Below are 27,700 nucleotides of genomic sequence, written 5' to 3'. Positions count from 1 at the left end.
CTGGGAGCTGGGATGTTATTCTCTAGTCTGCTGCGGGCAGTGAGGAGGAGTGATGTGTCGGGAGCGGAGCGGCCTTTAGAAGTCAAATCACCAAACTGAAGCTCGGACGCTGCTGACCAGTCAGATACTGGTGGAGGATTTGTGAGACTGTGTGTGTGTGGGTGTGTTTTTGGCTGCGAGTTTCCAGTTGTCATCACTGCAGAGAAAGAGACTTGAGTCCATAAAATATCCACGTTTCAAAAACAGTCTGGACGCTGCTCCTGTCTGTCAATAAGCACTTTCTGTTAATTGAAGATTTCCAGTTGTAACTCGTCTGCTGCCCAGTCTTAATCAGTAGTGGTTTTACTTTGAGGCACTTTGTGTGTTTTCATCTAAAAGCAAATAGGCAAAACATTCAGTGTTTCCACTCTGGGACATTCATTGCCGGTCAGTTTCTCGTGCCACAGCAGCTCCTGGCCTCATGATCCCATCTCCCCCTGAGGTTTTCAGACACTGTATCAGAACTTCTGCAGATACCCCGTGTTAAAGTATTGGAAACTACAGACGGAGATAAGATGTAGGTGTGTAAAGGTTTAGAGTAAATATGACTTTTCTGCCATTTTCATTTTTTCATTCATGCTGCCCCTGTTTCCCAGTGGCCACTCACGGTACAGCAACAGAAAGATCTCAGTTTAGTGAGCTATTTTTAGATTTTCGACACCATCCTTGTGCTTTTCTGTTTAGTTAAAACCGAAATGTGAAAGATTGTTCGGATCAAGGTCCGGACCAACGGACCCAATTCAATCCGAGCCAATAAGGTGGTCTCAGGAAGTAGAGACGGCATCAAACAATATCCAGAGATAAAGAAGAGGAGGCGGCTGTAGGATCCTGCCTTCATCACCTCGGATGATATAATATTTGATATAGATGTGTATTTTGCTGGGAGAAAAACTATATTGATATTACAATAGCAATGAAATTATAAAAGTGAACCAGTTCGTTCATTTTCTCTATTCAAACAGACACACCCCTTTTTGATTTGTCCACGTCGATGAGTCCCAGCCACCGCTGCTACAGAGCACTGGTCTCATTTTATTTAAAGTTTCATTTTTATTGAATTAATATCACGTGACCACATCTCTCCAAACTCAAAGCTGGAATCATTAGATCCACTCGATACCTTCTCCCTGTTCTTCTGGTCTCATTGTTCCCACCACTAACGTTGAGACACAGAGGAAACTGATGCATCCAACGAGCTGAGGAGAATCTCCAGGGTGAAGCAGATGTGAGTGGGTGGAGGTTAAAGACAGAGCGTGACATCGGCTCGGGCAGAAGGCTGCAGCCGGAGCCCTGGCCTTTAGCATCCCTGTGAGAATTGATTAGTTCTCCGTCCACCTCTGTGAATAGAGACGCAGAGAGACTAAGTGGAGCAGGTGAGCCGACTTTGTACCTGGCACTGAAGGGCTTTCTCTTTTACTTTAAAGCACTCCGTTGGAACCTGAAGGGGGTTTGCTGTGAGAATATAATGAGTCATCTGAAACTTATACCCTAGCAGTCTTGGCTCTATTATGCTGGGGAGACCTTGCCAAATTCCTGCAATGTAAGACAGGATGCATGGAATTACAGAGTACAGTGCTGCTCATGCATTAAAACAGGCTTCATTGTGATACCTGCACCATCTTCTCCACCGTTAGTTTTCTCAATAGACAATAAATCTGAGAAGGAAAAGCATCTGATGTGCATTGGACTTGATGGACAGTTATAGAGATGCTGATCCTCTCTATCTGTGTCGCCATCGCTCATCCTCCTCCGCTGCATTCTCCCAGAGGGACGACCAACACACCAATAATTCATGCAAATGTGATATTTCCATCCACTTCATGCAGTATTCATTATTTTGCCTGTCAAGGTATCAATTAGCGGAAGCAGTCGCCGCTGCCTGGAGCTCATGGGATTCTGCAAATAAGCAAATCCTAAAGTAATTACTGGTGATTAATAAACTCAGATCACCTCTGACCTCAGATCACAGCATATTTATTGCAATTATCCTGCTAATAACGAGAGAATTAGAGGAGTCAATTCAAAGACGAATTAGATTTGTGCCCTTTGCTTTATATTAGTTATTCACTCCATATTATTGATTTATTAATGTAGTAACCATAGGCTGTGTTTTGTCCTTCTCTTCATTCAAGAGCCTGGTCTTTCAGTTTGAGAGCAGCACTCATTGATTTCATGTTCAGACTTTTACTAACACATATACATTTATATATATCGCATACAAATAGCCCCTGCTACACACACTGTGCGCTTTCAGCCACATATTTGGTTGTTTGGAAACATTCAGCTCGTCCTCTCACGCTCACCAGAAGCAGTGCGAGCGTGAGAAGAGGAGCTGAATCTGTAAGACAGGAAATCTGTCCAGGGAACTAGATATCTGAGCACAAGCGCACACAGTTCGAGCACAAACAGATGCGAGTTGAGTGTGAGCGCAGGGACATTACAACGCGTGTGTAAAATCAAGTTCTGCTCTTCAACTGAAAAATAACGATGTGGAAAAAACCCATGTGACGTGTCTCCACCTCCTACAGTAGCGCTCGGGGGATGGGGTCAGGTGATGGAGGTCTCACAGTCAGTCTCAGCTGTCAATCGTGAAGTATGACCAGCGTCATATAACTTATTAAAACCAGAAAACCTTTTGATGTGTACTTTGACTTGTTACTTGAGCCAGGTCTCATCCAGTAACATGGAGGAGGCAGGGTTTATGATCTACATTGCAGAGTGGCTTCACTTTTGGTGAAGTGTCACGTCCTTCATCTTTACATACAGTCTGTGATGTTAACATTGAAAAGACAAATATTATATTTTCACTTCCCGTTGCTGCTCATGTCAACTCGGCATCACATGAAGGGCTCCCTAAGTCACTATAGTTCAGGTCAGCTGTGTGTAGTTGTGTATTTGTAAGCGTATCTCGCTCGTGTCATCATCCAGATGCAGGACGGACCTCAGGTGTAATTAGAAAGCTCTGACATCCCCGTGACACTTTTCATACTTTACTGTAGTTCCTCCCGGCGATGCTCAGTCCATCCTTTTTGATCAAGTCCAAATATTGTTTTGCATGAAGAGCTGTGAGCAGTGAGGACAGCTGAAGAATAACAACTTTGGGGAAAAAGAGAGGCTGGCAGTGAGTTTGTTTGTCCGTTTGTGACGGATTCAGAGAAAACCCTCCTGCACGTCTGCCTCCTCGCTGAGGCAGCGTTTCAGTCACGCTCCCAAATGACGGCTCACAATTTCACGAGCAAATACTCTAAATATGTAATCCACATGGAGCCCACACTTCAAATCCAGTGTTCTTTCAAATGTTTGTCTCCTTTTCTTTTTGTGTGACAGCTTTTTACAGCAGTAACAGAATCTGTTCCAGAAAACCTTTTTTAATTGGCTCCTCGGCAGGTGGAGTGTGTGTGTGTGTCTGTGTGTGTGTAGGTGGTGATGAGCTGGCAACAAAAAGAGAAGAGGGAGAATTAATTCAATCTCCTGTCCTATCTGTTCTGTAGAAATGCCGCGGTGTTTAGCAATTTTTTTTTCGATCTTTCACTGAGCGAGCCAACGCACTCTAATGAATCTGCAGGCACGCTCACACACACACGCACACACACACACACACACACACACACAGTCTGACACACACACACACGCACGCACGCAATCAGTCACGCACACTAAAATCTTGTTAAGCCCAAGTCCTTTTTTTCAAATCAGTTCAGGAAATTGTTTTGTGCCGGTGAGTGACCCTCCATGAGGCTTGTAGCTGCCCCTCATCCTCCTCCTCCTCCCCATCTCCTCTTCCTCTCACCTCTCTTTTCTATCATCTTCTCCTCTTTCATCTCCGCTCTCTATTGTCTTCTTCCGCCCCCGAGCCATCGCCACCTCCCCCCACCTCGTCGTCTTCATCCCCTGCTTTGTTCGTGAAGATGAAGGTGAAGTAGATCGCGGGGGGGGAGCGTTTAGGTCTTTACACAGTAACGATGGAACAGTGGGTAGGGAGTAAAAAGGTGGAGAATGATGGATGGAGGAGAAAGGGGAAAGAGGGGAGAGGGAGGTTGGGTGAGAGGTCGGAGTGAAGATGGTGACGAATGAGGAGAAGTGAGTAAAACATCTCAGCTCAGTCGGAGGCAGCGATGGGATTGTTGGTGAAGCCGTTTGCGTAGCGTTCATCACTTATTCATTTGGATTTAATGGGTTTCAAATGGAGATTATATCCACTACAGTATGTTGGTGGAGCGGAGTCTGTGTGCTCCCTTAATGAGATTCTTTTTATGGATCCCTGGAACAAAACACTATAAATTCTATCAGTTAAACGTAAGATTTTAAAGCTTGAATGAATGATAGAGGTTCTTCAATAGTCAAATTAAATGTTAAAGGAAAATAATGAGGATTTCTCCCTCACATACGAGCACATGGCCACACCCAATTAATTCACATCACCGAAAGGGAATTGGAGAATGTGCTGAAGAAATGTTGCGTGTAAAGAAAAGATTGAGCTTCAAACAAAGAAAAACATCAGGAAAACGAGGATGACATTCAGTGGAATGCACCAAGGACAAATAGTCCTTTTCATTTTAATCAAACTGCACCAAATTAAAACCACCAATAGCTATCACTCCCCTAAATATGAAAATATAATGGGTTCTTCCCTTACGCATAACACGTCCTTTCACCAGGAACCAGGGAAATCATTTAAATAAGCAACAGAATAATTATAAACGAAGTAAATTGATTAGAAATGTGAAATAATCCTTGACGGGGAGAATATTGTCTACATCTCTATAATCTGATTAAGTTCAGTCCAATGAATGTGTGTCTGTAGCCACCTGGTGCCAAGAGCTCAGTCTGGATCCTTCCTTCACTGCAGCCTCAACGCATGTATATATATTATAAACATGTAAATCAATCAGAGATGTAAACTCTGATAGCAAGTGCATCCCTCAAAGGAAGAGATGTGATGGAGTTGACACAGACAAGTTTGGGTGAAAGAAGAATTTGATGGTGAAGAGAGAACAGAAAGACGGAGGCGGTGGGAAGACGCTGAGAAAGAGAGAAAGAGAACGGGGGCGAGTTCAGGAAGTGAGAAGTGAAGGAAGCGTAGTGATGGGATATGTCCCTCCCACTCTGGTCACATGTTACATTTCCCTTACTTACCCCCCAATAAATAGACAACTTAAAGAAATCACAATGTAGAAAAAAACGTATCAGTTTACAGAGGAGGATGGAAGTGATGCAGCAGCACTACAGTGGGTAGAAGAGTTACAACTCAGAAAGGCCGTGGTCAGATTCATGCTCAGTAATCACGTCGTTAAAGTTACTTTCATCAAAAGTAGGCAAGATATTGTTAATGAGATATCTGAGACTCTGTATAGATTTCAAAATATAAATATCGTGGCTACTTTTAATGAAGTTACCGGCTCACACAGAGGAGTAAAGCAGAATAAAGGGGTGGATTCATTGGCTAAGCACTAAATCATGAAGACGTCCTGGATATTTCACTTGGCAAATCAGAAGGAAACACATTATTATACAATGGCAGCCGGGCTGTAGCTCACACAGGGAGACGTCTTTATGCAGTGCAGCAGGAGGTGAGCACAGTGTGGACAGCCATGGGAGCAACAAAGAGGAGAACATCTTGACCAGGCCGATAAGACAAACACAACTCAGTAACACACTGCATGTAATAAAATGACATCCTACAGGATTATGTGATTACAGCCAAATCATCAGTGGAGCATAATGCTTCACTGTAACAAGTATGTTGGAGAACGGGAAAAGCTGAAGTAGGAAATTGCAATGCATGCAGTGGAGGAGCTGAGCTTGGAAATGATTGGAATAGTATATTGATATATAAATATATATTATAACAGATTGCACGTTTTGGTTGGTGGGCGTTTTGCTGGGGATCTACTAACAGTACTTGTGATAATGGTAACAGGTGCAAACATGGTGGAGGCAGTACTATTTAAATGAGAAATGTATTTATTTATTAAGGAAAATGTCAAATTCAATTGATTTTCAAAGGCAGAACTGTTTACATTAAGAAAATAAAAGTCCACAATGTCCAGACCCTGACTCTGCATCCATGTTTATTTACAGTCTATGGTTTCGGCCCATGAAGGAAATTAATAATCATAAACTTCAAAAGCTGTTTATTTTAACCCACATGACCTCAAATCAAGGACTCTTTCAAAGCACAAGTCAGAAGATGCCTCTTGCTCCTCAAGACTTCAGAGAGCCATCTTAGTCGAGGACGAGGCCTTGATGTGAAACCTCCTACTACAGAGATCATGATAATGAAAGCAAAGCACAGAGCGGCCGGGTGAAAGGAGAGATCATGACGCCGAGCAATGTGTTCCCCGTATTTAAAAATAATTAGAGCTTAAATCTGACTACAGCTAAAACAAAGAAGTTTATAATAAGATAAGGAAGAAGAAGGTAAACCTCTGAGAAGATTCAACCAATCCAAACTTTAGGTACATGTTCATTGGGAAATACTGTTTGATGATGAGTTCAGTTTTTGTGGAGACAAAAATGGAGGCAGCAAAACAATAGGATTAAATAAAGAAGATGTATTTGCTCCACTTGTCTTATTACTTGCGGTAATACAAGCTACACTTTAGTATTGTCACTCTCAGGTCTGAAGGTGTGGGCGTGTCCCTGTCTCTACGTTTACTGTGCGTCCCCTGTTTACTCTGTGAGTGTGGTGTTCTGTACAGGTGAGCATGTGATGGAGTGTGCGACTGACTGACTGCATCCTCAGTGTGTCCCACAGCTGGTAATGATGCGGACATGAATAATTTGTGTGGGTGCGTGCGTGTCTCTGTGTGTGCGTTTGTGTGTGTTTGTGTGTGTGTGTGTGTGAGGGAGTGAACAGGGTGAGTGTGTGTTGTGTTGTCAGCTGGGTGTGTGTTGACTGATGAGGTTACACCCAATGCATGAATAATGCAGAGGACTGTAGGGAGTGAGGAAGATAGTCTGTATGTGTGTGTGTGTGTGTTTGTGCGTGTGTGTGTTTGTGTGTAATTGGGTGAAAGGAGAGAACAGAGAGGGGAACTCCTTATAGGGATTTTATACTGACTTGAGGGACTGAGATAGTAAAACACACAAATGAACCACAAAGCTCAGCATAATGTTCATCCTCCTCATCTTTACCCTCTTCTCCATGCTCCTCTCCCACCTCCTGCCTCCCTCCTCTCCTCCTTTTATCTGCCTTTCCCCCAAGCAGCTTCGCTCCCTCCCACTGTTTATCCCCTCCTCCTGCACCTCCATCCTCCTCCTGGCCTTCCCTGCATCCTCGTTGTGTCCCTGAAAGCCGATGAGGCTGGCATCATATCTGAGGTGTCTCATTGTTTCTGATGCCTGTTAGCGAGCTCGCCTTCTGTTTAGAAACAAGCTCTGGCCCGGGGCCTGCTCGTGGACCAGCTCCACACGTCCACCAGTTAAATCCTTCCAACAGGCCCAATGTCTGGTAATCTATCATCGCTTCCTGTTTTAGAATCATTCAATCCTGTTTGCAAACACAAATGTTCTCACAGCGAAGCCACCGGAGTGCGGGGGTTCAGAGACATGCACTGAACCGAGCTGCAAGTCGGAGCGAGCGCTGTTTGTTCAAAGTGAACGTGGTGACATCATGTGCCGCCGCAATGCATTGTGGTTCAGGAGATTGCCCGCACCAGCCAATCACATCGTGTTTAAGCAAATGCTCATTGCCGTGGTTGAACAGAAAACATCTACAGAAACCTCCAACATCAACCACACAGCGTGGAGCATGTAGCATGTAGCATGTAGCATGTAGCATGCAGCCCCGAACCTGACATCTCACAACATGTGTCTTTCCCATTTGACCCACATTTATTTATCGACAGAGAATTTGTTCCGTTACAAAGTCAATGCAGAGAAAAACTGTTGATGCTGATGGTGCAGAGTGCGTTTGTGTGTGCACGTGTGAGTCCGTGCACAGGTTAGCGCCCTGCTAATGGACTGGTAGATGTCAGCGGGTGGTCAGCTGTACAAGTCCACGTTGAGTGCTTGACCCCCCCCCCCCACACACACACACACACACAAACACACACACACACTCACTCAGTCCATTTCTTGTGGTTTTTACTTTTATCACATTTCTCTCCCCCCCCCCCCCTTTTCCACTCTAACATCTTAGCTCATGTGATGAAGACATCCCAGTTGCAATAACATCTGTGTGTGTGTACGTGTGTGTATGTGTGTGTGGTCTCCTGCTCAGCCATGGCTTCCTGCATGGTGCTAAGATGGTGTTGCTTAGAGACATATTGACTGTGGTTGCTAAGATACCATTTTAATTGGTTGATGTGTGAGCGGAGGCGGAGTTGATGGGGGGGAGGGGGGGGGGGGGGGGGTTCCCATCACACCGAACCCCAGTTATCCTCACACGTAGAGCGGCTGTGTTGAAACTGCAGAGACTCGTGAAATAAACGTTGATGCTGCTGGAGAAGAGAAAACCAACACGAGCTCTTATCGGGGGGGTGGGGGGGGGGGCAGCTCAGACCACAACTTTAATAGGTTACCATGGCAACAACAGATCAAACCAATAGAAGGTAATAAAAAAAAATCTATAAATAGGCGGCTTGGGAAGTCTCCAGAGAGAACACCCTGTGAGCTGTACACACCGCCGTGCCGCCTGAAGCTGTTTGAATGACAGGTGAGAGGAAGAACAGGAACAACCAACTCTTCTCTTCTCTTCTCTTCTCTTCTCTTCTCTTCTCTTCTCTTCTCTTCTCTTCTCTTCTCTTCTCTTCTCTTCTCCTCTATTCATAAGATACGTTTACATATTTAAGGGGAAAAGATGTATTCAGGGGCACACGGTAGAGGAGAGTCGTTTTCTGAGTGTCCAGATAGATGAGGTGTTGTGAATCTCAGAGGCCGATTTATCTTCCACTGAATGGTTGATATCCATTCATAAAAACATTGCTCCACCATTATGCCACTGGTGAAGAACTCCACAGGGTATTTAAACCTCTATGGAAAAAGAAAGAATGAAAGAATTTCCTTCTCAAGGTGTTTTTAACTGCAAGGATCTCAACTTTCAGTTATTTGCTCGAGGTGCAAGACGCTCCTCCTCTCCTCTCCTCTCTAGGATTGTGATTCATTTGGGTTTTCCCCAATACTGGTGATAAATAGATACTGGCAACGAAACTGTGCCAGAACCAATACTTAACCCATAAAGGGGGAATCGGCAAGATCAGCTATTTTTCAGCAAAGGCTAGTTAGAAGTTTAAATTTAACATATTAACTTTCAACAGTATAAAGACTTAACTTAAATATACGTTGAAAAATATAAATAGGGATGGGGTCCTCTCCTCTCTTCCTCTCCTCCTCTCCTCCTCTCCTCTCCTCTCCTCTCCTTCGAGTTGCATTGACATCTGGAGTCAGTTGAGAGTGATTAAGCTCCTTTAGACTAAGCTGTTGGATGGTGGATCGATACCAACACTTACATCCCTCCTCCATCTTGTGCTTCTCAGTCTTCGGCCTGCGACAGCTTCCTCTTCCTCCATCACTGTAGTAGTGTCCTGTTGAAACCACGTGAAAGACAGTGACATTATTTACACTAGACTATTCCACAGCCCCCACCCCCCATCATTACTTTTGATTGTGGGTTATTCAAGATGGAGAGAGCCACTCACTGTCTCATTATGGAGTAGAACATCATTACAGGTTGGTGCATTGCTATTGTGGACTGAGGCACCAACACCCTCCTGGGGAATGAAGTCAATGAGATTCTCGTCTGTGTCTTTGTGGCCCAACAAGAGGAGAGTGGAAGTAAAGCTGGAGACAAATGTCCTGACCCTCTGCAGGGAGCCTTGGTGTTGATAGACTGACAGAAGGTTTTCACCTGAAGTCCGTTCATTACATGGAACCGAGTGGCATCGATTTTCTAGACAATAATGTTGTTATTATCCACATTATCAGAGTTTGGAACAAAACAGGAGGAAATCAATGAGATTTGTCTTAAATCAAAGTGAGATGTAACCTTGTTCTATCTTTGTTGTATATCGAGCTTTTATTATTTTTATTTTTCATAATTGTTAACACATGTTTTTCAAAACATAACAGCTTTTTTTAGCCATATTTTCAAATGACACACACATGCCATTCATTGAGTACACACAACTAAGCATTTGCTTGCACACTACCAAACATATACATCACACTGAAGTGCAAAATTGAAAACACAATCATCGAAATGGAACACACCATATGAATGACAATGACTCTGGAGAATGAGCCATTTCTCCTTTTGTAAAATGTGTCAGTGTAGGCCAACTTTTTTCTTAACATAACATAAAACAGCACACAAATATGCAGTAACAAAAGGTTTATTTCGATATCTTCCAAGTTCTCCATGTTTATCAAACAAAACCGAGGCTCAAGGCACTCTTATGCTGCAGTCCTGATTGCAAATTGCTCAAAAGACCTGAATGTTTAGATATTTTAGTATTTGTGTGTTGCAGGTTGATGATTTGAGATTTTACTTGAGAAGTGTGTGCAACAACTAAACATTGTGTGTAGTGTTTTGACAACAAGCGATTGGTACATGAAGTGAAGGTTGTGCCGAATTTTAGCTTTTTGTGTGTTAACAACTGAGAAAAACTGTAATTTGCTCTGTCAGCTTTATCTGGGGCTGTTTCAATCCTGGTTATGCTCCAGTTGTTTATTTTGCCAACACGGTGAAATTCATTAGTCCAAGTTGAAGAGCAACTGTGGAATATTCTTAACACTGAAAGCATCACTGTTATCAGCAAGTTACACCTCTCACCCTGGAGGCCTGCATCCCTGTCACCCCCCCCCCCCCCTCAGCACAGCCTCTGTATCTCCATCTGAGTCACAGAAGAAGGAATAATTTCCCCTAACGAGACCAATCTCTGTAATCACTGATTACTCCTGCAACACCCTGTAATCAGCCGCCAACATCTTATCACAAAAGATGCAGAGTGTGTGTGTGTGTGTGTGTGTGTGTGTGTGTGTCTGTTTGTGTGTGTGTGCCTGTCTGTGTGTGTGTGTGTGTGTGTGTGTGTGTGTGTGTGCCGGCAGTGGTAAGATTCTCTATGTGTGCAGATGCGTAGGTGGATGGTAATGAGGAGATTTGTTGTTAACTCCCAAGAAGATGAGAGAAAATACTGCACATGAAACAATAACACACACAAACACACACACAAACACAAACACACACACAAATACACACACACATGACCTACCTGATTACATTTTTCTCATTTTATGAAAAACACGTCACCTCCACTTTGAGATAGGAAGGTGGATCCTGGCAGTGACTCGGGGTCAGACTGAAGTTCTGTGCATGTGTCGCCTCTGTGCACTGATTCAAATGAAGCCTTCGGTGATGTGTGAAAAATATACACACAATAAAGGATATTGAGCCTCATAAGTGTGATAAATTCTGGAGAGCTCCATCATCAATCATCGCACAAAACCAGCCACACTAACATAAGCGAACCCTGACACCGTCTCATTGCTCCTGCCTGGATCTCATAAACACAAACGGATCTGTATAAGTGGACACACAAACCCACAAACACAAACACACACACACACTCAGTCACATAATCCCATGTAGCTCCACTGGTGGAAGGAGCCAGTGGAGAGCGAGGGTGTATCTCCTCCAGGGTCCGTGATCCATGTGAATAATAGATCACAGCTTTTTTCTATACCGGGTTTTGAAGCTGTGCCCGTGGGACACGTTCATCAGAGGGCGAGAGAGGATGCTACTGTACATACAGGAGGGAGAGAGAGAGGGAACACTGAGGGGAGAGCGGGACAGGGTGAAGTGAGGAGCAGATTTTAAAATAGACAATTCAACACCAGTTCGCCTTCTGTGGCTCGGTGCTTCGGCTGCTTCTGGATTCCTTGTGAAATGACATCACAGAGCTGAGAAGTGTTTATACCAGATGTCTGAAGAATATGGCTCAGATTAAACATCATGGGAAACTGGCACCAAATTTTGTTTCTGATCGTTGTTAAATTCTGAGGAAGTGAAATTGTTTGAGGTTTTATTTGGCAAAGGAGGTTCAAACCCAATCCAAGGCTTTTTATTTAGAGTCTATGTTCCCAACAGCAGTCTGAATGTTTAATTGTTGTGTTCCACTGACACTTTGGCAACATCCATACTAATGTTTTCATTTAAAAACATTATTTTTGACACTCAAACAATCTCCATCCAGACTCGTGCTTTAGCTGCTTATCAGTGATAATGTGTGCTCACCTGAAAACGGGTCATGTGACCGCTCCCGTACACTGAGCATGTGTGTGCTGTTGCAAACAGGAAGTAGATGGACACGTTGAAATGTCTCTGACAATATGTCGTGACTGCAAACAGCCAATCAGGGAGCAAGTGCTGGTGATGCCACGGTCTCCAAGCGTGTAAAATGCAGTAATGTGGATGTCGCCTGAAGCCAAAGGGTTAACATTAGGTTCAGAACACCAGGTACAGCCACTTAAAAGGTTTCACTTATTTGTTCTTGCCGCTGTATAGCTTTGGAAAAGAAGCAGTATTTACTGTGTGTTACTTATGACTCACACATGCTATAGATCAACATACACCCACATATACACACAGTTTAATATGCACACACAGACACACACATAAACACACACTGCTTCAAGTGCTGAAGTTTAATAATGGCAGAAATAATCAAGTAGTGACAGTACTTCACTGAACAAGAGAATATGCAATACACATGTACTGACTTTACACACAGACTTCACATTTGCTGTGTGTGTGTGTGTGTGTGTGTGTGTCTGTGTCTGTTTGTGTGTGTCTGTGTTTGCGCTGAGGGCTTTTATTCTGACCATAAATGAAAAACAACCAATTATCCAGCACATTTTATTCCCGTCGCAGCTTTGAGCCTTTAGAGTTTCCTGACTTCATCCATCACGACTCTAATGTTTATTCTGGATCTGCTGGTTAATAAAAGAGCTGCTACAGTTACATTCTTAATTCGTCCTGAAGGGAAATCTCACCCGTTTGTTTCATGTTGTCATTTTTAATAAATATTAGTGCTTGTGACTCTGAACAGAAAAGTGGAACCACAGAGGGAATAAAGTCCTAAAAACACTGAGACCAAACACACACAACACTTACAGCACTGGACATGATTCACGCCATAAAACCTATCGTCTTATAACTGGGAATCTGGAAATTGTTGTTGTTTTTCATGTGATTATTAGTCCTCAGAGAAATCAGTACATTATAGAGGCCAAAAAGCCCTGCACATGATGGTGTTATTCTTGTTATAGAAATATAATTTCCCCTCCACCAGGTTAAGTATGTTTGACCAAAGCAAATGTTATGGAACAGACCCTTGATATAGAAAGGAATATATTGAATTCTTGTTTTCTTGTTTTCTCCAGTATATCAGTATGCTCCCTTCACCAAATACATTTATATACATATTTATAGATATAACTATTTCTTCCAAATAGGATCCCTCTTTGGTAATTGAACCTTAGCATGTTAGTTATTAGTGATCTAATCTGACTCTTGACAATAAAATTGGAACCACTCACATAAATTCTATAAACATTGATTTCTTTTGGTTGTATTTAAATAAATACATCTTAAACATTTGTTTTTGCATTTTATAATTGACGTTAATGTAAATCTGAAAGCAGCTGGCCGGTCTATCGCTCACTGAACTGATGAGGAAGAGCCTCCTTTGAGTCAATAGCTGCAGGTTTGTGTGTGGACACATATGCATGTGTGTGTTTACATGTGTAAAAGCCATTGACTGTAATAATAGAAGTCGATACAGCCAGTGTGGTTGTGTGTCTCGTGAGGCCGCTTGTCTTTGATTAGAGAGCAGCAGAGGAAGGCTGACTGCACATGGAACCTTAATTGTCTCCCTGAATCACTGCACTGTGACTTCTGACAGTAAAGCTGACATGAGCGACTGACTCCACTGTCGGGGGAAGATATTCAGTCAATTACGACCACGCTTTGACACTGAGGCCTTCATGTGTTGGTCTGATGGTTCTGTGGCTTGTACTATGTCTCTGCAACTCGTCCAAACAGAAGCATTTAGAGTATGCAGAGGACAAACCCAGGACCGGACATCCAGAATAGTCTGAATGGTGAACTTACGGAGCACTTCCTGGTTTCTTAGCTTTCATACTGGCCATTTTGGACTCTCTGTTGACATGTCCCAGGGCAACAGACCGTAAAGAAGAGCATGTACATGTTGTGTTTGTCAAACGCTTCCTCAGACAACCTGGCTGTTTCTGGACTTCCTCCCAACAGTGGAAGGTCGAGGAAATGGAAGAAGCGTCTCCACTTCCTCTGGTTGGACAGAAATTAAGCTAATATTCTAATGTATGGTCTGGGCAGTGGTGTGAAGCTGCAGCATCAAGGCCCCACTGACGCGGTGCAGTTGTGTTGTTGTTGTTGTGGTTGAAACTAAATACAGACACCACCCACTCTTCAAACAGACAAAGATTCAACATGTTTGGAAATCCACAGCTTGACAGGCGCAATGCGCTTCGCTACCGTTGCTAGGCTCTCATTGGACAATCAGTGTTCAGGGAAGGAGTTTTTTTTTTAGCGCCCAGCTCCCTAAATAATTAAAAGGTGGGAGATAAGGTCATCGGAGTTAAAGCAGGAGCTCCAGTCTTGCCTCCTCTGATAGTTCAGCGTGTTCACGAGTCCCTGTGCTGCCGACGCCTGGATGTCACGTCTCTGCTCCTTAGTCCTGAGAAAGTCTTACTCAGGTTAGAAAGCTTCACATTTCCTGCTTGATGGAGTAGATCTCACCTCAAGGGTTCACAGCAACAATTCAGAACAGCTTCAGGAAAATGTTTATTACTTACGGATCAATAAGCTCTGAGCAGAATGGGCTCAGAGCTACAATGTGAATCCGTTTTGTAACAGAGCAGCGAACAAAGCTGACGAGTTCAAACCTAATTGAGTTAAAGGCTTTTCTGTTTAATAAGAGAAGGTGGATGATATTTCTGTTTCATTTTGTGTCTGCTGAATATGAACTGAATGAATGTTCAGTCTATTAAAACCAGAACTCAGCACCTTTTTAAGTCCAACACTTAAGTCCAACAGCTTTTTTAAGCTGCTTCCTCTCAGTTGTTGACCAATTACATTACAGCGGAGTAACTAGAGTTCGAGTGCTCCTCAAAATGTGGCCTCTCACTACTTATACTTTTAAGTTTTGTCAACGCCCCATCTACTAACATGGAGGACACAGGCTTTATGACCTATACTGCAGGCAGCCTCCAGGGGGCGATTGAGACACATGTACAGTCTGGTTATGTCTGTCCTGCAGCAAAAAGAATAGAATAGTAAGCGACTCAGACAGAAAATGCTAGACGACAAATAGTTTTTTCTTTTTTTACTCCTTATATTTGTGTCTTTCCATTTTGAGTTTCTAGGACTAAACTTAGAAAGATTCAGCTGGAAAATAGTTTGACAGGAAGTGGAACCAGAAGCTGTGATGTGTGACAACCATGGAAAAAAATACATTTTCCTTTTCTAACGTTTTCTTCCCAAACAAACTTCTGAGACTAGTTTCACATATGATCAAACCCACTGTTTACATTTTGACCTCTGTGTCCCCAGGTTTACGAAAGAGGAAGCAACGTGGAGCAGTTTGTGACACGCTTCCTCCTGAAGGAATCGGCCAATCAGATCCAGTCTCTGCTGAGCTCTGTGGAAAGTGCTGTGGACGCCATTGACGAACAGCACAGCCAATCAGGGTGAGACCGAGGGAATGACTGATGTCAGACGCTGTGAAATTTGGAGTGTGTGTGTATGTCTGTGTGTGTGTGTGTGTGTGTGTGTGTGTGTGTGTTCATGACTGTGCACATGTATCAGGGCATAATGTGTAAAACTCAGATTGTCAGCAGCTGTAATGGAAACCAGGCAGTGTTTCAAGCACAGATCTTGTATGGTTAAAGCATCTGTCGCTCACTCTACACACACACACACACACACACACACAAAGACGCACACATGCTGTCTCGTTATCTAACTCCGCCCCTCCCCTCTCAGTCATCTACCTGCCAAGGTGAGCCCACGAATTTCCGAGAAGCGCAATGACAACACTGTCCCTGACTACCCTCCTAACAACAGAGTGAGCACCGCCAGGGAGGTTGTCAGGACCCTCAACACTGCTTCAGGTGACCACACACACACACACACACACACACACACACACACAGACACACAAACACACACACACACTCCATCTGTCATCTGCTTGTATGATTAGCATCACATTCCCAACCTGCAGTCGGGGTAGATCAGCCGGGGTGAGCAGAAATCAAAGCCTGACTGTCACTCAGCACCACTTCATCCTCTGTACACCCCTGTGCACACACATACCCCTGTGCACACACACCCCCCTGTGCACGCACACACACACACACACACACAGTCACACACACACACCTATGTGATTTATTCTCCATCTTAAAACACCTCAATCAGCCATCTGCCCAGGTCGAATGCAAAAGTCCTTCATCGAAGAAAGAGGAAGAGATTTAGGGATGGCTGTGCAAAGGCAGAAGGTAGAGAGTTCATATATCTAAAATCTGTAATGTAGTGTGTGTGTTTGTGTGTGTCACATAAACGTCAATGGCTGCAATAAGAAGTGGAGTTGAGCTGAGTCTCAGGGGAGAGGAGAGTCTTAAAGGGCAGAACAAGCTGTAATCAATCACTGGTCAGATGTTGTTATTGACGAGTGTCGGATGTCCCGTCTCGTCTCAGGACCCATACATCTTGTTCACCCTCAGCATCAGGCTCAGAAATGTGGTCGGCTGCTACTTGACAGCTCGGAGCTGAAATACTGACGTTCTGCTAAAGACTATTAACGTCACTGATGATGCATCTGGTCGAGATCCTCCATTCGCGTTCCAGTGGCTAACAGATAGCGTCCCATAGATAGGCCTGTGGGTTTTTCACCGTGATCCATGAATTGTCTTCGGAGAAATTGGTGTTAAATTTGTTATCTCTTGTCCCATCTTTCTGTTGAGTTATGTGGAAATCTGTTTATTGCGTAATCCTGCTGACGAACAAACAAACCAACCAACCAACCAATGCACGGGGGTGAAACTGTAACGCCCTTGTTGGAGGTAATGAGAGGTAATAACTCAAAAGTACGACCATTAGGCTTTTCAGGATATTCTAAATTCAACAGACCCTGTCATTGGTCTCCAATCAACACCCTTTACTCTTTCTGAAAGCGTAGCCTGAGCAACTAGAAGGACTTCCACCTGCACATCGATCACCAGCCTGCAGAGACGTCACCATTAGCATTGTGTGGTTTCCAGTGTTGTAGAGTGGAAACAGCTCAGTGGTTGCATGGCTGCGACCTTCGAGAAGGAAGCACAGGACATCGACCTTTTCAACGAAACAAACAACTCTTCAGTAACAAACACAAACTGCTTCCTCTTCGTTTCGGGGGCGGCAGCGTCGGTTCAGCTGAATCAATGCATCGGCTCATTTGTCAATTTGTAATCAAGCCAATTCAACAATTCATAGATCTGTTAAAAGAAGTCACTGGACTGAGTCACTCTGCAATAATCAATGAGATTTAATGTAATGTTCAATCTATTACTGTACATACTGTTACTGGAAGTACTTGCATCCCAATGAGGTTACATTTTTAGCTACTAAAGATATTTACATGTTAAAACTGATGAAAATAATAATGCATTTCTTATACGATACTAATTAAAACACTTTTTGTTTGTTGTGTAGATATTACTTCTCTCATTTTGTTTATCCAGAACATAAGGATTGTTAAATTCAACCATATTTACCATCATAATTGTACAGTTCTGCCCACTGACACTGAATCAGGCCGTGAATCTCTAACCTCCACTAAGCAGTTACTGTTTCGTTGAATCAAATCCAGAAATCCACACTGACCCTGTCCCTTTGGTAAAGGTCCAGTGTAGCTGTCCTGCTCTGTGACTTGTGTATAGAGCTGTTGTCAAAGCCATTATTGATTGAGTGAGAGATGAGAAGTGATCAGAGAGACACACGTTCAACATGCATTACGCTGCATCCACTGAGGAAACCACAGCCTCTCCTCCAGCAGGTCACAGGAGGTCACACACAAGCACCAATATGCACTTCATAGCCACCGAGGCCGCCTGTGAGGGACTTGACCCAGTTCAGCACTGACATGAATAGAAAACACAAATGAAGCCTCTAAAAGTCAGTCGCCTCGACAGGAGTCTGTGATTTATGGCCCCGGTGAAGCACTGGAGACGCTAACAGTATGGTTTCTATAACTCTTTGTGTTTTACTGCAGTGGGATTGCCATTCATGTCAGACTGGGGATGACAGTGACGACTCTTTATTCTCTCACAGCCTTGTGATCCTGACAGAGAACAGTTTACTCTTCATCATATAAAAACTCCTCCTCACACGCGATGCACACGCTGCTTCAAAAGAAAAGGTTGATCTGGTGTTTTTGCGTTGATGCTGCTCGTTCACACTGGAGACGTTAGAGCGATAGAGACTATAGATAGACACAGTGAAAAGTGAATAATAATTTCAGTAAACATACAAAAGAGATTTTCTGATGGCGTGTTATTGAGGTGATGTTTGCTATCAATGTTGTTTCAAAATGCAGTAGAACATCTTTTATAATCTAGTTAGACAATCATAACTGAGAAAGAGCTCAAATAAATAAACATTTACTTCCTTTAAATATTTTTTAGCGTGCAGCCACAGTTTATATGAAAATAAAATACTTTTTAAACGGCACAGTAACAGTATTAAACTACATCGACTATATAACAATTCATTAAAAAACAACTGTGCAGCCACAGTTTAGAAAAATAAAACACCCACATTGAAAGACATAACAGATGAATGCCTTCAATTTCCCATTAAATGCTCAATTGTCTCGTCCTGTAGCCAGAACAATAAGAGAGACACTTATTGTGTCAGCTTCCTTTAAACGAGTCAGGGATATGTGACCTTTGACCCTGACGCAGATACAGACGTGTTGATGGAGAGAATGTGGACATTAGGTGACCCAGGCCACTGACAGTGACAGACTGGTCCAATAAAACCAAACCAACTGGGTAATAACATCTCTGGTGGAGACTGTGTAGCCTGAAGTAACGTGGTCTTAGTGTTGAGCTCATCATCCAAATGCAAATAAGTCCACAACAATATATATATGTATGCATGAGAAACTCCAAATTTAAATATCTACTCCAGCTGGATAAATAATGAAGCTTTAACTAGCATCAAGTAAAAAGTACAGAAGTTATTTCTTATAATTAGACCGTTTCTGTTAAACCGCTAAATTATCCAAATAATCAAGAGCAGCACATCAGGTGAAAAGCTGAACATAGTCAGTAATATCACATTTAATCATTGTTGCTTTGAACCGAGCGTCAGGTTGTTCAAACTGAGCACATTTTAAAAATTTGTGTCGGTGATATTTACCAGTTTGAAAATGTTTCTCTGAGCTCTTCAGCTGTTATTGTTGCACAGAACACACACATGCAAAAATGGTTATTTTAGATCGAAGGGATTCTTCACCAGTGATTATTATGAATATTATTTTTGATATATTGTCAGAAGTTCATATTCATTCATATAGACGTTTAAATTGTCGACGCATGAAACATTCAGACTTCCATATTATTTTCTTAGAGGCACATTTAAAAAAGAATTGTTTATATGCAGCTTTACAAATAATTTGAAAAAGGGAATAAGTGTCATTTTATCTCACAGCAAAGAGAAATATATCCATCGTTTATAGAAAATGTGTCTGAGGGACACGAGCTCTGAATCTCATCCACTGGAACCGGGAAATAATCTTCATTCTTCAAATAACCCTGCGTTTGTGAGCAGGTATTTATTTTCCTTATTCATTTAACTTTCCAAAACAAGGCAAAGACGTGAAAGGAGCCTTCAACGCTGTTTGTCAGTCTCACCATCTTTCCCCCCGGGATACTGTAGGCAGTATAGTAGCTGTGACAGCCGAGGACCTTCACGTCAGCTGTGCTTTGTCTTGAGTCAGGACAAGTCGATTGATTAATGGCCCCCAGATCCCCCCCCCCCCCCCCCCCCCCGCTCCCTGACCTGCTGCCCAGCCTCCTCCAGTGTGAATGAATAATCCCTCGCTCCTGAGTCACTTCTTCATTCTCTTCCTCCGTCATTGTTCTTCTTTTCCCTACGCGCGAAGTCACCTTGAAGGTGTATCTCCCTCTTTCATGTCAAACTAGCAGAGAGGAGTATATGGTGTGTTGTCTCTCTGGGACTTGATCAGAGTCTGCACAGGAAGATAAAAGAGCGGAGCTAACAAAGCGGTGAGTGGGAGACGAGTGGGGAAAGAAACAAAGAGTGAGAACGAGCTAAAAATAACCAACAGCATCTTGAAGTGAAGCAGCTGGGAGCCTTCGTTCTCTCTCTGCTCCAAGTGCTGTCGCTTCACCGTTAATTGTAAATGAACTGTGGTTTAACGTCACAGCAGACGTCTTGATATGTATTTATACAGTAGGAAGGCGTATGACTGTGGAAAACATGTAGACTCTGACATTATCCGATTTCTTTAAAGGTCGCTGTTGCTATTCTTCTTTCAAGCTTCCGGTCCTCAGCAGACGTGCAGTTTCAAATGTAAACAGTTGAATTATCATCAAAATCCAGGAAGTTTTAGAACAACAGGACAGACAGTGGCTGTTCATTTCAATATCATCAACATTTTGCCAGTGAGAACTTATCAGATTTCAATTTCTGTATGTAGCCAAACGATTAATTAAATGTTATTGCCTGAGCAAGTTGGAGAAAACCTCTCGAAACTTGAAAATGAGCCGTTGATGGTTCATATTGTATCATCAAATCACATCATCTGCCAGGTGAAGCATCATTGTCCTCACGATCCAGATCAAATTGAATCGGTGCAGCTTGATTTAAATTGAAGATCTTCTAAGTTCTATTGTACTTGTTTACTGACCTGGGTAAAGTCTGGGTAAAGGATGTTTTCACATCCTGAATCTGACAAAAATCTGTAGAGAGCCGCTGACCTCTGATAGCTTTCGGAGTTGGATTCAAAATCTGAAGTTAACGCTCTGTTCTAATGAAGATAATCAGCAGCTTGAACCCATTTTCATATTCGACTTTGAAAAGTTGAAGAAATTATGTGATTTTCTTAAATTGCAGAGAATTCTTCCAAATTACAGCACCTCCACACACGAGGAAAGCCAAGTGTTGCTAAAGTGTGATTGTCCAATTACTGGTCAGGGGCCACTTTATACATCACTGTAAGGTAAGAACCACTTTTAACCCCCTAGGTCGACATGTTATTTGCAGGAGCAGCAAATGGACAAACTGCCTGTAGATGATTGATCCTGCTGTGCCACGTTCACATTAATCAAATATAGCAGAAGTATTACTAGGGAGCACATGTGTATTGTGTGTACTGTGTGTTAACACCCAGCTGTAGCAAACATGATGTGCCTGTGATGGAGACGAGAGTGGAGGCACCATGTGTTTCCTCCGTCTGCTGAGACAGATGTAAGAAGAACAGTCCTTTATTACAGAGAGATAAACCTCCCTGGTGTCCATCACTGACTCTAATGGCATCAACAGCGATCTGATCATCTTTTTAAAACGGATTTAAGTGGCCACTGTTGATTATCGTTCCATCGTAACCATGAAATATCCAATGATCCGAACCATTGGGTAAATACGTGTGTCCATGACAGGATGTCTTCTGTCCTCATCAAGCTGGAGATGGTCTCAGAGTGGGAGGAAGTGGAGGATGTGTGATCCCAGCAGCTTGTTAATGTGCCGTTCACTACATTTACCAGGGAGGAGATGCTGGCCTGTGACTCTTTGGTGTAATTCCACTTGTTTCCAGTTCATCGGCTCCTAATGGCTAATTGAGAATCTGTTGTGGAGAAAGAGATCATGTTACATAAATATAATTAAAAAGCTGTTGAATGTGCCACCAAGTCGTTACCAGTTTGTACATTTGTGTCTTCTCCTGAGGTTTGTCTTTCCGACTGTACTACACTTATTTGTAGTTTGTTGTTGTGGGACTGTGACTCAGGTTGTGTAGCAGGTGGGCCGCCGTTCCCTGGGTTGATGGTTTGATCCCTGAGCCCCATCAAAGTCAGCTGATCCAATAGTCTGTGGAAGGCTGTTCCAGAGCCGAGGACTCAGTTCTCCAAAGGCTAGATCGACTTTAGCCTTTAATCTTAAGAACTCAGGAGTGAGGAGCTCAGTTATCTACTCCAGAGAGAACCAGGTCGTGTTGGTCCGTAATCCAGCTGCTGAGCTTTAGACTCGGTGGGAACATTCTTCCTGCTGAAGGACAGAGCAGATCTGTCAGCCGCTAAAAGACAACAGCAACACTGGAAGACATTTGTGGGCAAAGAGGAATTTATCAATGGATACAGATGAAGCTTTTGGGGGGGGGGGGGGGGGGGGAATTGGAACTTCTTAAAGAAAAGCAGAAGAACATGTGTCAGTTGTAGGAACGTAGAATGAAATGAAATATCACTCAAGATGGATGATTTCATTTTAAGATACAGAGAAAGTAGGTAATGCTCCGTTCTATTAAGTCGGGTGATGTGATCTCTTTCTATGTCCTGCCTGTAATTACAGTTCATTCATAACTGTGTGTTTCTTATAGATGTTTTATTAGATCATCTAAAAACTGCAGAATGGTACTTGTCTCTGTGACTTGTAATAAAAGCTTCCAGGAGAAATGCTCAGGGACAGATGGTTCCACGTGCTCCCGAGATGGAATCAATGCTTTAGGACAAATGACAGAATACTGGACAATGGATTGTGAGATGAACAGATTGGTGCGGCGTCAGCAGTGATGAGGGCATTGTACTGGACCCCTGTGGTGCAGAGGGAGCTGAGCCAAAAGGCAAAACTTTCAATTAACTGGCTGCTCTTTGGTCCAGCCCTCCCTTTTACTCACAAGCTCCGGGTCGTGATTGAAAGAAGGAGGACACAGATACAGATGGCCAAAATGAGCTTCCTCTGTCGGGTGACGCATCGGGATCCCAGAGGAGGAGCTGGGAATGAGTACCTAGAGAGAGAGAGGCAGGTCTGGGATTCCATACTGGACGGACTGTATCCTGGACCCAAGCCTGGAGACGTGAGAACCATCAGTTCTTCATGTCAGGTCCAGAAGAGTCCTCTGCTGTGCTGCTGAGTTAATATCACTGTTTTCTGCCATCGTTTAAATTCTGAAGAGCAGTTGGTTTCAAATTCTCCCTTGCATTTATATATTCTCCATTTTCACAGAAGACTTGGAACCTTTTGTGAACTTCCACTGAACTCTTTGACTTTTCAGCCACTTATTTTTAAGAGATGGTGAAGAGACTGTGGAGCTTTTCCTTTTTTTTACCACGATTCACGTCAACACATTTAAATACTCGGTGACACAGAATGGAAGTTAAATTGGGTGAATATGGAATAACTCAAATCAGGTTTAAATGAGGGGAAAGTCACTGGAGGACACCCCCCCATTCCTCGCACATTTCTATAATTGACCTGGGCACTTATTTTCTAAGTCCATCAAAATGACCACTGGACTTTTGTCCCCAACTGTCTCCTTGGTTACAGACTATGGTTTAGTTGATGAGAGTACGTGTGTGTGTATGTGGGGGGGGCGGGGGTAGCTCCTAATTGACTGGCTGTTTTAAGCTTTTAATGAAGAGTATTCAGCCAGTTCTCCAATTAGCTGTGAGGGGACAATCAAGGGATGAAAAGAAGACGACAGCTCAGGAGTCAGTGAAGAGGAGGGGGAAGAGGAAGAAAAGGGAATGGCGGATAGAGGAGAAAAAGACCGGTGAGGAGGTGAAAAGAACGGCATAAATCCTGAGGTGTAAATGTTTTCTCACTGTTCTCCCTCAGCTTTTTATTCATACCAACACAAAAATAACAGAGCATCATCTGCAAAGAGAGGGAGGAACCCTGCACATCTGCCATAGGAGATAATGAATAGATGAAAAGGAGCCCTGTGGTGTTTTCTTGTAAACAAACCAAAGTCAAATGAACACCCACCTCTCATCACTACACACGGTGTGTATCCTCGAAGTCTAAAACGCATAAGCTGTTGGGTCTGGACATTTTCTAGACTCTAGGCCTGTGAGCGAGGGGTCATACCTTGGATAGACAATGAAATCCATGAGCCTCTGGTGATAAGGACCAATCTACCGGCAGAATGAATATGTGACATCCAGCCTCCTGCCACCTCTCACCTGATGATGTGAACGCATCTGACTGGAGAATCTCACCCTGCGTTGCTCATGTATGACAGAAACACTTGAGTTCACGTCTGAAAACGGCTCATATTTGCCCGTTAGCAACATTCTTCCTCTTTCCTTTATTTGCGAGCTGCTAAGCTTTTGAGTACTTTTCTTAACTGATGCTCAGCGCTGCAGCAGAAAGTGTATTTTGTATATTTTGTCTTTTCCTCTAAGACCTAAGCTGTTTACAAAAACCTGTGTGTGGTTTCGCCGTCTAAAAATCCTTCTGCAGTCAGAGCTGATTAAACAGAGCGGCTCAAAGAAGCTCTGTCCGCTCCCTTACTCTCTTTGAAAAGGCCAGTTCCTTCCGATAAACACTTATAATTGCCAATTTATCAGCCTCCCTCACTTTACATGAAATATTCAAACAATGGAAATGAAAAGAGAAAGATTAGAAAAGGGTAATGCGAGCTTTAGGGAATACCTGCACAACCTGCTCACTGTAGCATTGTGTTTACTCCACATACTTGTGTGTTAAAAGCAGCCAATAAAGAAACAGAAGAATAGAGTTCATTTATATAACTTTAAATGAAAAAGGGAACAAACAGGACGGGAGAACGATGAGCTGTTTACTCCAAGGTTTAACATTTCAGGAGGATTATAACGTGCAGTCAGGCTTTGAAAATGTGATCTCAATATGACGTGAATTTAAATCAAAATGTAATCCGTGTGCGTCAGATGGGTTCACAGCCCGGAAGAAAGTGAAACAACTTTTGAGTGAGTTGGTTCTCGTTCAGTCGGTGTATTAAGACTTTTTGTGTGTGTGTGTGTGTGTGTTTGTGTTGCAGGTGCAGTGGAGGTGAGGAAAGAAGGTCTGGAGTCTCAGATCAACCGCCTGGCTGAACTAATCGGTCGACTGGAGAATAAGGTAAGGATCACACACACGTAAACAAACACACACACACACACACACACACACACACACACACACTTGTTTCATTTGTTTCATACACACCTCGTTCACTTACAATACATCTATTCCCTGGAGGCCGTAACCTCTACATCTCCTAAATTAAAGCCTGAGGTCTAAAGGATGAGGTCGACCATATTCAATACTCATTTTCATCACATGAAAAGATTAGAACCAACAACAAATGTATCGCAGTGAGTTGGTATTGACAAGTGTGTATCCAAAGCATGATGTATTTTACTCATCTGTGCCACAAGGCCACAAAACCAATTAAAAACACATCAGTCAGAGACAGCCCCCCCCAGCCACCCCCCACCCCTCACAAACACACAAACACACACACACACTGGTGCATCGATTGTATTGTTATCTGCAGAGGAAAATGGATCTAAAAAAATGCCATGTTTGCTCTAGTTTGAGTAAAGTTTAATAAAAATAAATGTAGAGCACATTTATTGTGAAACACTTTGTGAAACACATTTTTAAATATCGAACCATTTAGTAAGAAAACTTTCAAATTCCTTTAATATCCGGGATACGTACGCTGCCATCTTGTGATTTGGGAGCCACAGTCAGAGGCGATGATGAAGGGAGTTAGTCTCGGCTGTCTATCATGATGTTGTACCTTCTTCAGCAAATACCTGATGGTTCAGCTACCGCTACCTGAGGGGCTGGGCCTCAGTACCTGCAGCCACTCAAAGGAGCTCACAATGCAACAGGGAGCAGGGACAAGCCGGTCACTGAAACAGGAAATAGAACAGAATGTGTGGAGCAGAGTGAGTTCTCTGAAGGACGTGGCCCCGGAGTCAGTTCTCAGCTTTAAAGTGCCCGAGCACGTCTTTCACATATAAAAGGCCCGGCGCCTTTCATCTTGTCCTCGTACTAACTGTTATTTTCTTAATTAAGTCGTCTGCTTGTGGAGAATTTGTACATTGGAGATCTTACACTGGTGAAGGCGTGCTGAGCCGGAGCAGCATATCGAAGGTCTGCAGAGGAGAAGAGAGAGAAGAAAGAGGAGTAGGAGGAGAAAATGAAAGAAGCAGGGGGTTAATGAGGAGATGAAGAAGGCGGTGGCATGAGGAGTTAATTAACACTAAGTGATGGAGAGGAGGGAATTAGGGGGGGGGGGGGGGGGATGAAGAAGGCAACAGAAGATTAGAAAAATACCTTACGTCCAAACTATTGCAAAGAGCATTTTTACTTCTGTATGGTCCCTGATGCCTTTAACATAAAGTCACATAAAGAAAATAGAAAATAAGAATTAATTAAAAAAGAAAAAAACCTGCTCATGAATGAACTACAGGCAGCGCGACCTGGGTTTTGGAGTTAGATATATTGATACTGATATTAAGAACGAAGGCAACAAATTAAAACACCAATAAAGAATTGCCAACGTTTACTATAGCTTTTATTTCTCAGCCTCTGAAGCAGATAGAGATTTGATAAATTCAAAGATTTGACTTTCCTTGTAAATCATCCTCCCGTCCCTGAAGTTCATGAATCATTTTTTTAACAAACCTATAAATCAAGCCCACTCGCAGGATCCTTCCTCCTCCTCTTCAGACACGTCTCTACAGACTGAGCGTTGGTCAGTGGCTCAGCAGGAACATCGTCAGCTCATTGTTGTCTCCTGCCTCGATTCCTATAAGCTTGAAAATAATTGAATACACTTCTAACGGGTCTAAATAGAGTTTCTCTGAGTCCACTGACCTGCAGTTTGGGCAGAAATGATTGAAACGCCTCTCACTACAGGACAGTTTGATAATCCCCTGTGACCCAGAGGCCCTCAGGGAGTCCAGGGCCCGGAGCCTGACATGAGAAGACAAAGGACGTCTTCTCACGCCTGAATAAACAAAGTCAGCTCTGATTTGTACATTTTGAGACAGTGATGAAAACTCCTCAGGAATGATTAACTCTTCTCACCGGGAGAAAGAAGCCGGTAATTAATTGACGCCTGAAGTCCGTGCAGAGGGAAAAGTAGAGTTGACAGAGATAATGAATCAGTTTAATCGTCCCGTGTGGACGTCGCTCAGTCGAGGGACGTCTCCACAGCCAGTAAACAAATGTCAACCTGTAGTAATGAAGTGAAAATGAATAATAGTGAAATGAAAGGTTCTGTTACTAACATGAAAAAACCCTTTAATGTAGAGGCAGGAACGAGTAGTAACAAAAATTATATACATGGTTATGAATATAGTAGGTGGGTAAATGTATACATTATTAAAATGTGCATTATGAGCTCTGAGTAAATAGAAAATAAACATCCATTTTTTTATTAGCATGTTATTTTTTATTCATGATCCAAGTAAACCAGTTCCACACACAGCTCCATGGAAGACAGACCCGAAGCTAGGGACCATCTCAAAAGTGCTGGCAATTAGGAAAACGTAATGTGAGGAACATTTGAACAGACTTTTTTTAAATATATAAAGTTTCGATCCATTTCAAATCAGACAATAATAATAAGATAATTATTAA

General features: G+C 43.0%; 1 protein-coding gene across 1 annotated transcript in view; it reads left to right on the top strand.

Moving 5' to 3' along the window:
* Positions 1 to 27,700, top strand: part of necab2 (N-terminal EF-hand calcium binding protein 2) — an 89,228-nt gene that overhangs the window by 33,471 nt on the left and 28,057 nt on the right. Inside the window, exons 6-8 of the mRNA XM_062389037.1 lie at positions 15,632 to 15,768; positions 16,064 to 16,191; positions 25,101 to 25,180. Coding sequence (XP_062245021.1) covers positions 15,632 to 15,768; positions 16,064 to 16,191; positions 25,101 to 25,180 — 345 coding nt within the window. The remainder of the gene's footprint in view (positions 1 to 15,631; positions 15,769 to 16,063; positions 16,192 to 25,100; positions 25,181 to 27,700) is intronic.

Source organism: Platichthys flesus, chromosome 6 (genome assembly GCF_949316205.1).
Source record: "Platichthys flesus chromosome 6, fPlaFle2.1, whole genome shotgun sequence".
NCBI classification, from domain to species: domain Eukaryota; kingdom Metazoa; phylum Chordata; class Actinopteri; order Pleuronectiformes; family Pleuronectidae; genus Platichthys; species Platichthys flesus.
This window is presented reverse-complemented; position numbering and strand designations above follow the sequence as displayed.